The 12507-nt window shown below is 38.6% G+C and overlaps 1 protein-coding gene across 1 annotated transcript in view; it reads right to left on the reverse strand.

Annotated features, from left to right (window-relative positions):
- Positions 1-6966: 6966 nt before the first annotated feature.
- Positions 6967-12507, reverse strand: part of LOC142159499 (uncharacterized) — a 35665-nt gene continuing 30124 nt past the window's right edge. The window contains exons 4-5 of the mRNA XM_075214397.1: positions 10434-10583; positions 6967-7116 (exon numbers count right to left, since the gene is read on the reverse strand). Coding sequence (XP_075070498.1) covers positions 7093-7116; positions 10434-10583 — 174 coding nt within the window. The 3' untranslated portion in view covers positions 6967-7092. The remainder of the gene's footprint in view (positions 7117-10433; positions 10584-12507) is intronic.

A 12507-nucleotide genomic window follows, 5' to 3' on the forward strand; every position in this document is an offset into this window, starting at 1 on the left:
TTGGTGTAGTAGGTGGGTAGCGGGGCTAATTGTATCATCATCATTATTCACGTGGCCACGCCCCCAGGACTCAGCATGTTAATCTCCCCTCTTGGACGGGAGTTTTCCAAAGTAAGCAAGTATGTTTAAAAAATTATTAACCTTTAAAAGCGGAATGTTGGTACAATTAAATGTATTGTTAAAAATGGTTTAACAAAGTTAATGTTAAAAAATCAACCATGATAATAACAAGACAATAATGTAATTTAAATTGACACTAACCTCAAGAATTTTATCTGCTTAATTGTACCTAGCACAGTCAATATGCTAAATAGTAGTATATAATCCTCCTGACCAGGCTGTGAACAAACAAAGGAGTTATACTGCTATCTCTTTGCCATGTTTTTAGACCTTTTTGGACCTGGACAAACCACCAATGATGTCATAACCCACCCTCAATGATGTCACATACATCACTTTCCATTAGGCCGTGACCCCAATCTACTGCACTGTAAAAGGATTATTACACCTGAACTAGACTAAATAAAGAGATCTGAGAGAAGATAAGGGATTCTGGGGAAGAGAAACCAAACAAAGGAACTGTACTAAGGGCCTCATTTAGAGTCGAACGCAATGTGCATCTAAGACGTACATGAAAGAGCAGGAGTGGGAGTGTGCTACAGCTTGGTAGGGTATTACGAGTGGCATGCAACCCCAGTTGTGTCCCATTCGTAATACTTTACCAACCTGCGATCTGTTCTCACAGCTAGCTAACTACTTGCACCACCTAATTCCTGCTGTACTTTTTCTGTCTTTTTTGACGTGTGTTCCACCTGCGTCTTGATCCGATTAGGGTAGTTTTTGCAGGTCTGAAAAGCAGACGGAACTGCAGGGAACTGTTGCTTACTGCGCAGGCCCCATCAGTGGAAATATGCAGGTTGCCTCTGAAATGGACTTTGCGTCCGACTCTAAATGAGGCCCTAAATGTTTAGCTGTGCATTCAGACTTACTAGTAACATCACAGACAGGGGCGGGCTGGCCCGGGGGGCAGGGGGGCACATGTCCCCCGAACCGGACATAAAAAAATTACTTCGGGCCGCCATGGCCGTGGATCCTAACGATCCGTCCCCCCCTCACTCCCACTTTCTATGCTCGCGCGTTGCACCTCGCGCGGGTACCGTCCCATGACTGAAGAAACTGACAGCGCGTAGAATTGAGCCAGTTAAATGCCAGGGGGGGGTGTATTATATTATATTAATATTGTGTATGTCAGTGTCAGTATGCTAAATTAATGTCTGTGTGAGTGTCAGTGTGCTAAATTAATATCTGTGTGAGAGGGGGTCAGTATATGAATGTATTGTGTGTTTGTGGGGCCAGTATATGTATGTATTGTGTGTTTGTGGGGGCAGTATATGTATGTATTGTGTGTTTATGGGGGCAGTATATGTATGTATTGTGTGTTTGTGGGGCCTGTATATGTATGTATTGTGTGTTTGTGGGGGCAGTATATGTATGTATTGTGTGTTTGTGGGGCCAGTATATGTATGTATTGTGTGTTTGTGGGGGCAGTATATGTATGTATTGTGTGTTTGTGGGGCCAGTATATGTATGTATTGTGTGTTTGTGGGTGCAGTATATGTATGTATTGTTTGTTTATGGGGGCAGTATATGTATGTATTGTGTGTTTGTGGGGCCTGTATATGTATGTATTGTGTGTTTGTGGGGGCAGTATATGTATGTATTGTGTGTTTATGGGGGCAGTATATGTATGTATTGTGTGTTTGTGGGGCCTGTATGTGTATGTATTGTGTGTTTGTGGGGGCAGTATATGTATGTATTGTGTGTTTGTGGGGCCAGTATATGTATGTATTGTGTGTTTGTGGGGGCAGTATATGTATGTATTGTGTGTTTATGGGGCAGTATATGTATGTATTGTGTGTTTTTGGGGCCAGTATATGTATGTATTGTGTGTTTGTGGGGCCAGTATATGTATGTATTGTGTGTTTGTGGGGGCAGTATATGTATGTATTGTGTGTTTATGGGGGCAGTATATGTATGTATTGTGTGTTTGTGGGGCCTGTATATGTATGTATTGTGTGTTTGTGGGGGCAGTATATGTATGTATTGTGTGTTTGTGGGGCCAGTATATGTATGTATTGTGTGTTTGTGGGGGCAGTATATGTATGTATTGTGTGTTTGTGGGGCCAGTATATGTATGTATTGTGTGTTTGTGGGGGCAGTATATGTATGTATTGTGTGTTTGTGGGGCCAGTATATGTATGTATTGTGTGTTTGTGGGTGCAGTATATGTATGTATTGTGTGTTTATGGGGGCAGTATATGTATGTATTGTGTGTTTGTGGGGCCTGTATATGTATGTATTGTGTGTTTGTGGGGGCAGTATATGTATGTATTGTGTGTTTATGGGGGCAGTATATGTATGTATTGTGTGTTTGTGGGGCCTGTATATGTATGTATTGTGTGTTTGTGGGGGCAGTATATGTATGTATTGTGTGTTTGTGGGGCCAGTATATGTATGTATTGTGTGTTTGTGGGGGCAGTATATGTATGTATTGTGTGTTTGTGGGGGCAGTATATGTATGTATTGTGTGTTTGTGGGGGCAGTATATATATATATATGTATTGTGTGTTTGTGGAGCCAGTATATGTATGTATTGTGTGTTTGTGGAGCCAGTATATGTATGTATTGTGTGTTTGTGGAGCCAGTATATGTATGTATTGTGTGTTTGTGGGGCCAGTATATGTATGTATTGTGTGCTTGTGGGGCCAGTATATGTATGTATTGTGTGTTTGTGGGGGCAGTATATATGTATTGTGTGTTTGTGGAGCCAGTATATGTATGTATTGTGTGTTTGTGGGGCCAGTATATGTATGTATTGTGTGTTTGTGGGGCCAGTATATGTATGTATTGTGTGTTTGTGGGGCCAGTATATGTATGTATTGTGTGTTTGTGGGGCCTGTATATGTATGTATTGTGTGTTTGTGGGGGCAGTATATGTATGTATTGTGTGTTTGTGGGGCCAGTATATGTATGTATTGTGTGTGTTTGTGGGAGCAGTATATGTATGTATTGTGTGTAGGGGGGGCAGCAGTATATGAATGTATTGTGTGTGTTTGTGGGGGCCAGTATATGAATGTATTGTGTGTGTTTGTTGAGGTCAGTATATGAATGTATGTGTGTGTTTGTGGGGGCCAGTATATAAATGTATTGTGTGTTTGTGGGGGCAGTATATGTATGTACTGTGTGTTTGTGGGGCCAGTATATGTATGTATTGTGTGTGTTTGTGGGAGCAGTATATGTATGTATTGTGTGTAGGGGCGGCTGCAGTATATGAATGTATTGTGTGTGTTTGTGGGGGCCAGTATATGAATGTATTGTGTGTGTTTGTTGAGGCCAGTATATGAATGTATGTGTGTGTTTGTGGGGGCCAGTATATAAATATATTGTGTGTTTGTGGGGGCAGTATATGTATGTATTGTGTGTAGGGGGGGCGGCAGTATATGAATATATTGTGTGTGTAGGGGCGGTGGCAGTATATGAATGTATTGTGTTTTTGTGGGGCCAGTATATGTATGTATGTATTGTGTGTTTGTGGGGCCAGTATATGTATGTATTGTGTGTTTGTGGGGGCAGTATATGTATGTATTGTGTGTTTGTGGGGCCAGTATATGTATGTATTGTGTGTGTTTGTGGGAGCAGTATATATATGTATTGTGTGTGTAGGGGGGGCGGCAGTATATGAATGTATTGTGTGTGTAGGGGCAGCGGCAGTATATGAATGTATTGTGTGAGTTTGTGGGGGCCAGTATATAAATGTATTGTTTGTTTGTGGGGGCAGTATATGTATGTATTGTGTGTGTTTGTGGGGGCCAGTATATGAATGTATTGTGTATGTTTGTGGGGGCCAGTATATGAATGTATTTTGTGTGTTTGTGTGGGCCAGTATAAGAATGTGTGTGTTTGTGGGGGCCAGTATATGAATTTATTTGTGTGTTTGTGGGGGCCAGTATATGAATGTATTGTGTGTTTGTGGGGGCAGTATATGTATGTATTGTGTGTGTAGGGGGGCGGCAGTATATGAATGTATTGTGTGTGTTTGTGGGGGCCAGTATATGAATGTATTGTGTGTGTTTGTGGGGGCCAGTATATGAATGTATTGTGTGTGTTTGTGGGGGGCCAGTATATGAATGTATTGTGTGTGTTTGTGGGGGCCAGTATATGAATGTATTGTGTGTGTAGAGGGGGGATGGCATGTTTATGAATGTATTGTGTGTGTTTGTGGGGGCAGTATATGTATGTATTGTGTGTTTGTGGGGCCAGTATATGTATGTATTGTGTGTGTTTGTGGGAGCAGTATATGTATGTATTGTGTGTAGGGGGGGCGGCAGTATATGAATGTATTGTGTGTGTAGGGGCGGCGGCAGTATATGAATATATTGTGTGTGTTTGTGGGGGCCAGTATATGAATGTATTGTGTGTGTTTGTGGAGGCCAGTATATGAATGTATGTGTGTGTTTGTGGGGGCCAGTATATGAATGTATTGTGTGTTTGTGGGGGCAGTATATGTATGTATTGTGTGTAGGGGGGCGGCAGTATATGAATATATTGTGTGTGTAGGGGCGGTGGCAGTATATGAATATATTGTGTGTGTAGGGGCGGTGGCAGTATATGAATGTATTGTGTTTTTGTGGGGCCAGTATATGTATGTATGTATTGTGTGTTTGTGGGGCCAGTATATGTATGTATTGTGTGTTTGTGGGGGCAGTATATGTATGTATTGTGTGTTTGTGGGGCCAGTATATGTATGTATTGTGTGTGTTTGTGGGAGCAGTATATATATGTATTGTGTGTGTAGGGGGGGCGGCAGTATATGAATGTATTGTGTGTGTAGGGGCGGCGGCAGTATATGAATGTATTGTGTGTGTTTGTGGGGGCCAGTATATGAATGTATTGTGTGTGTTTGTGGAAGCCAGTATATGAATGTATGTGTGTTTTTGTGGGGGCCAGTATATAAATGTATTGTGTGTTTGTGGGGGCTGTATATGTATGTATTGTGTGTGTTTGTGGGGGCCGGTATATGAATGTATTGTGTATGTTTGTGGGGGCCAGTATATGAATGTATTTTGTGTGTTTGTGGGGGCCAGTATAAGAATGTGTGTGTTTGTGGGGGCCAGTATATGAATGTATTTGTGTGTTTGTGGGGGCCAGTATATGAATGTATTGTGTGTTTGTGGGGGCAGTATATGTATGTATTCTGTGTGTAGGGGGGGCGGCAGTATATGAATGTATTGTGTGTGTTTGTGGGGGCCAGTATATGTATGTATTGTGTGTGTTTGTGGGGGCCAGTATATGAATGTATTGTGTGTGTAGAGGGGGGATGGCATGTTTATGAATGTATTGTGTGTGTTTGTGGGGGCAGTATATGTATGTATTGTGTGTGTGTAGGGGGGGCGGCAGTATATGAATGTATTGTGTGTGTTTGTGGGGGCCAGTATATGTATGTATTGTGTGTGTACGGGGGGGGCGGCAGTATATGAATGTATTGTGTGTTTGTGGGGGCCAGTATATGAATGTATTGTGTGTGTGTGTGTGTGTGTGTGTGTGTGTGTGTGTGTGTGTGTGTGTGTGTGTGTAGGGGGACAGTATATGAATGTATTTGTGTGTGTAGGGGGGGCAGTATGTGAATGTATTGTGTGTGGGAATGACCAGTCTAGGAATGTAGTGTGTGTGAGGGAGGGGGTCTTAATATAATGTGGGAGGTAGGCTATCAATTTAATTGAGGAGTGCAGGTGAGGACTAATTATTGGGTGCTATTTTATTTGTGGAGTGATGGTGGGACAATTTAATTTAATAGTGGGTCCTATGAATTTAAGATGGAGTAATTGCACCTTTAAGTTAATGCTGGGGTGCTGAGCTATTAATAATTGTGAGGCTGTTTGGGGAGAATGAGGTCTATTTATTAAATGTGATTATGAATTATTTAATGCCTGGGATTATTGTGGGGAATGGTTATATTTGTTAGACGTAAATGTTATTTAAAATAATGCTGGGGCTGTTTAAGGGGAGGGAAATAGGTTTATATATTAAATGTGTTTGCTATCTAATGTCAGGGTTTGTTGGAGGGAAAGAGATCTATTTAGCAAATATGAATATTATTATTTTAAATTGTTGTGGCTGAAGGGAGGCCTAATTATAAAACATGGGTGCTTTTGATTTAACACTGGGACTTGTTGGAGTTTTCTAAATTTTATGTACCCATTTTTTTTTCCAAATAGGGCCTCCAATGTTACAGGATCCAGACAACCAGCAACACAGTATTGCCTGTGTATTTGTCTAAAATGATAACCATGCTTCATCATAGGGGGTTACCCAGTCTAAAGTGCCCAGGCCCCCCAGAGCCTTAATCCAGCTCTGGGCCTGGGCATAAAATATATATATGGATTAGGCAACACTACAATAGCCTCTTTTTATATAGATAAATATATATTGCACCAAAAACCACCCTTTAAGGAGGGGCCGCTGCTGTGTGTTTGCCCCCCGGGCTGAAATCAGCCAACCCTCCCCTGATCACAGACACTAGGTAAAGTCCTGTAAGAAAAATAGTGTATGCATTAATTCTGTAATATTTAAATTAGACAAATACAAAGGGAAAATAAAATAATATTGCACACCATTTTACAGACCTCGAGTACAGGAATAGTAAGCTGAGTTGTATATATAATAATTGTAGGAATCGTTATAATTAATATAGCAGAATGTTGGTATTGTCTTTCTGTAATTTGTTTTTATTTATTCTTTTTTTTCCATAACAATAGCGAAAGGGTTTTAGTTATATGAGCTTCAGCAAACATCAGAACAAAACAAAAATCAGAAAAGACTGAGCTGCTTGGTGTTTCTCTATCATTATTTAGTTACTGAGGATGTTAGGAGAGTTCTATAGAAAAGTCTACAGTCTGGCTCTGCTACTTTTCCAGCAGGTGTTACAAGAGAAACTGAAGTTGCCTTTCTTGCATCTTGGTGATTTATTTCTATGTAGATCTCATCTGAGCGTATCCAGTTGTTTTGAACATTATGATCCCGGTTGTTCCATTCTTAATGATGCATATGAATGGTAAACTAAAAATAAAATATAACAATCATTAAGAATATGACTTTTAGAGTGCATTTTTTTTTGCAGAGCATTGTAATTGCTTAAAGATGCAGCTTTAGACGATCTCCTATAATGGACACGTTTAATTACATTTAATTTACAATTCTCAATATAATGTGAATTTACTTCTGCTTTCCATAGTAAATTCCTGCAGAAGTGTGATATACATGCTTGACTATTTTTGCTCTCTTGTATGTGTTGCATATGTTACAGAGGATTCAATCATTGTAAATCAGAACATGGAAATTAATTATTTACTACAGAGAGCAGCTTGTATTGAATCCTTTAATGTTTCATCTATTTTGGTTTTAATACATTATTTAATTATTGTAAAAAGGCAACTGAACGCAAAAAATACATTTTAATAGGTAATGCATGTAGCTATAAGGCAACGGTCAAAACAGGTAACCCACTGCTTGCCAGTTTGAAAGTAAAGTGTGATGATAAATTTACTCACACACTCTATTAACTGGCAAAGTATATACCAAAAACATGCACACAATCACTAAAAGCATAATGCAATGGTTATAAAATCTTCAATATCAAATCAGATTATACTCAATTACTGGCTTTAAGACTTCTATAACCATGCCATTGTGCTACTCTCCACATACTCTGGTTTATGAAGCTTTAAGTTTCCATGCACTTTCCTCTTCCTTCTTGAATGCAATGTGATGTAAGTTGTGGAAAATTTTAAATGATATATTAATACTTCACAAAGCAATATAAACTTTGTTACATTCCAAGTGGGCTTCATAGTTCTGGTGGAGGTTAGAAGACAAGAGGGGCTACTTCAAGTCCAAAAATATCTCTGGTAAGTTTCAGATTTTTTTCCTTGCATATTGCAACCCACACTCATTACCAAAGTCAACCTATTTGTAAAACTATGAAACTCACACCTGACAAATATATTTGTACAATTGGAGCTGATACAACATGGATAAAGGATTTAAATAAGGGCATTAAATCCAATTCATAGTGTATATCAGTAGCCTAGAGTTCAAATTGCTCAGGGCGATATACAGCACCACCTGACCTTGCGTGGAGAAGTTGCCTATAGCAACCAGTCAGATTCTAGCTGTCATTTTGTAGAATGTACTAAATAAATGATAACTAGAATCTGATTTGTTGTTATAGGCAACATCTCCAAACCCGCAGTTTAGTACATATACTCCCAGGAGTGAGAGAGAGAGAGATTGCAGATTTTCATTAAGGTTGGTATGAATATACCCCTTAGAGTTGTTTAGCATATTTGGTAGGAGTGGAGTATGCATTTTATGGCTTTTTTTAAAAATATATTTTAAATGAGGCATTATTAACTGTTTGTGCTTTGTAAAATTATTTAAAATTTGTGTATTTTGTACAAATAATTTTATTGTAAACATATTTTACCTTTCACTTTATTGTTTAAAATGAACAATGCCTCTATGAATGTCTTGTCCACTACATAAATACTTTAGGAGTTGGACAGTCGACATCTTCTGGGATCAAATTTATGCCCACTTTTCATCATTAGTAATAGTTGACACACTATTTAGATCCTGCTATTGCAGCAGAGCAAGCACAATTATAATACTTTAACACCATTACTCCCTTGTCCCATAAACTGACTGGGGTGCTTATGTCCATCAACTCCAGTGTCCCCAGTAAAGTGGGTGATTTTGTTCCATAGGAAATTATGTGTTGTGCTGATTTTGTTGCTCAAGAGGTGTACATTGGTGTCATCAAGGGTTTTTTTTGAGATTGTGTAAGATACAATGCGCATTAGGGCAAATGGTGCTTATGCACATAGGAATAATGGAAATATCTCCAATAAATTTTCCTTCTTGTAGTGCCACTTGCCCTTCTGCCAGGATAGATTTATGCTGCTGATTTTGTCTATTTTTTAAGTTGTTTTTTTTAATTAAGCTAAATAGACTGTGCCAATATGTAAGAACAAGGAAAAGCTGAAATGGGGGAAGGGTCTGGAAAGTATTCTCTGAATGATCATGGCAGATCTAACCAACTGCCTGCCACTGTGTCAGCTTCCTCTTTATTACCCAAACATTCTCAGAACTTGATGAGTTTGCATCTTTTTTGCTAGTGTTTATTTATTTGGCAGAATTATATATTAAACTTTTTACCTACAGGTACTAGCCCAATAGTATTCAGTAAAGCTCATTTAACAACTGCAAAAAAATGCAGACTCACAATGCTTCTTTATTTCAGCAATTGTGCTACTTATACTCAGCTCATTGTAGCTTCCCAGTACTTGGTGCTGCCACATTAAATCACTCTGCGCCTAGCTTGACACGTTGTCAGATACATTTTAAAATGTACATACTGGAAAGATTAAAAAACATAAGTTCAAAGTCCAGCTTACTAAGGGGTTCATGTTGAGTTGAACGCATATTGAGCTTTTGGCTTATAATGCTCTTTTTTACTTCTGCGCCAATGCTCAACACACTAGTTATGAACAGGGCTGCCAAGAGAAATATCAGGCCCCAGTACAGGATGTACATAGTCTTCAATGGGGGCAGGGCCACACCAGAATGGGAACTCCTCCCAATACACAGACAGGCAAGGGCCCCCAGGCAGGTCTGGGCCCCAGTTCTTTATACATGCTCACCCCCCCTCCCTCATCACCCCTGGTTAAAAAACTAGTGGTTTGTGAGTATGCCCAGAGGGAAAAAATAGGCTATTGTATGCCAAAAATGCAATTTGCGGTCAACTCCACTTGAGCCCCTAAGTTTCAAGGACTACCCCTTTGTTTCCATTCTGTAAAAGGCAGATTCTGTTAAATTTTGCATGAATTATTCATTTAACACCTTTCAGTCCACTTCCTTTGGGAAAGCACATTTATAAGCACACTTTAATGTATTAAAAACTTTCAAACACAAAAAGTGACATGTGAAAAAGACAGCCCCATTATCCCCTAACACTCATGATAATAGCTTAAGAAATAAGCCAACCATGTTTCCTTAGAGAAAACATAATAGATAAAATTAGTGAAGTAGTTTTACTAAAGTGGAAGTAGGTTTGGCTTTATGTGGCGTTACTACAGAGCACCTTGTCAGGATTATCTGCACATCATCAAAGCAAGTCATAAATTGATTTAAAGGCGTGTTTCCAAAAACAGTGAAGCGGAGAAAAATTGCAAGTTCATAATTTTTGTGGTTCATAAAAGATTTGGTACCTGTCATTTACTAGTCATTGGTTCCTTGGTGCTTTGGTTTTGTAGGCCAGATCTGAAGGTACGAGATCACAAGAAGTCATTTTAGCATAAATTACAATGTAATATTACCTCCTCAGCTGCTTCCTGTACTTGTTTCCTCTCTTGCAGATCCATCGTGACATCATCACACACTGGAGAATAGAGTTGGTTAACATGTTCTTCCACGGCATTGCTTATTTCATTAGGTAACAGGTTTATGCCACTGAAATCTCCAAAGATCTAAGTGAAGCATAGATAGCAATTAAAGTCATGCTTAAATGAAAATGTGCACTTATGCTACATACCTAACAATAGACACAGTTGTCAGGGGCGCACGGAGGATTGTCGGGGGGGGGGGGTTTACCCCCGCCGACCCAAAAAAAACAAAACAAAAGAGAGCTGCTGCGCATGCGCCCGCGCATGCGCAGCAGCTCCGTGTCGCCAGCGCTGTCCTATACAGCAGCCGCGGCGCTGTCTAAGAAGCATCCGCAGCGGTGCTGTATACAATACAGCACCGCCGCGGACGCTTCTTTGACAGCACCGCGGCTGCTGTATAGGACAGTGGCCACTTAGTTAGCGCAGGGGGGGGTTTCTAGAGACTCAGAAACCCCCCCTGCGTGTGCCGGTGGTTGTTGTGTAGTTGTAGGGGTCTAATTAAGAAGTGGTGTTCCTGTATGCTCACCTATACGAAAAAACATTTCCCTAAAAATTGTTGGCTGCACAGATCAGGCATTAGCTATTACCTTTGATGAAGAATACCTTATCATTAAAGTATGAGAGACATACAGTAGCTGTCATTTCAAGGAATTTTCATTCAGATTTTATTTATTTTTATGTTTCAATATTTTTTATTTACTTGTGAATGTCAACCATTTTTTTTCTTTGTGACATTTATTTTTGTTTTACATTTTTTGTTCAAAATTTCCTCTACTTCACCCGCATTTTCCCATTCACTGGTTTTCCCTCAACGTACGCAATCAGTAACTGTTGTTATTTCGGCAAAAGTCTGTATTCTCTCACTCAGGATTTTAGCAATGTCATTTGATTATGCTGGAAGGATTTAGGGGAAATAAGGACGGTTGTTTTAAAATACACCTTTTTGATGAAATGTGTTACATACTTGGAAAGATGTATGTTCATGTGTGTGTGTGTTTTAGCTCTGGACATTCTCTATATTTAGTTACTAAGAAAATGTAGGACTCACTACTGTATATCAGTAGGTAAAATAGATATAAAATGAACAGTTGGCAATAATAAAGGTAAAGTTAAAGAAATGAAGTCTCTTCAAATGTACTAATGTGTAACTAACTTAGGTGCCTAAATGCAAATGACAAAATGTATCAATGGTCCAATAACTGATTTAAAATATCCGGACTGTTATAAATGTCGTTGCAATGTGTGTGTCTCAATTATGTATAGATGTGGTTGTACAAAAATGCAGATGATCTTTCTGAAAGTAAAAAAATAAATGATTATTGCGTGGCTAATAGATGTATTGTTGGAAACCCATTTCTGGATGTGAATTGCATTATTACTGACACAACTGTAACATGAATGTACTTCATTTCTAAGATTTAATATTTGAAAATATCTTCTGTGCAAAGGCTTATAACCTAAACCTAAAGAACCTAATGTGATTATAAACATCATTTTTATACTTACTGTTACTGATATCAAATAGCAATAACATCATTGTTAAGTATCCCACAGGGGCTATGAATGTATTTTTCTAACACTGCATACATCTCTCAACAAAATTAAAGCCTATTTACTCAAAATGTATAATAAAGAAGTGAAAGATTATTTTTTTTATAAAAATATATAAAATCCAGTCCACATAACCGTCATTTACCATTTGTATCAATGTTTTGTTAAACATGTTTGCCAATAACTTTATATTATTCTTTATCACTTTTACTCAACATTTAGCAAAAATACTAAAATAAACTTGTTATGATTCATCAACTCTTTAGGGAAAAGAATAGTATTATTAGTGTTAACAGCCTAAATGTAACAAATTTGAAGGAAACTATTTTCCAGATTAAATAGGTAGGGATTGTCTTAATAAACAAGTAATGCAAAAAAAATACATACTAAATAATGGAAACTAAAACTAAAAGACAAGATAGATAAATAGATAGATAGATAGATAGAGAGATAGATA

The sequence above is a fragment of the Mixophyes fleayi genome, chromosome 5 (assembly GCF_038048845.1).
Source record: "Mixophyes fleayi isolate aMixFle1 chromosome 5, aMixFle1.hap1, whole genome shotgun sequence".
Lineage (NCBI taxonomy): Eukaryota > Metazoa > Chordata > Amphibia > Anura > Limnodynastidae > Mixophyes > Mixophyes fleayi.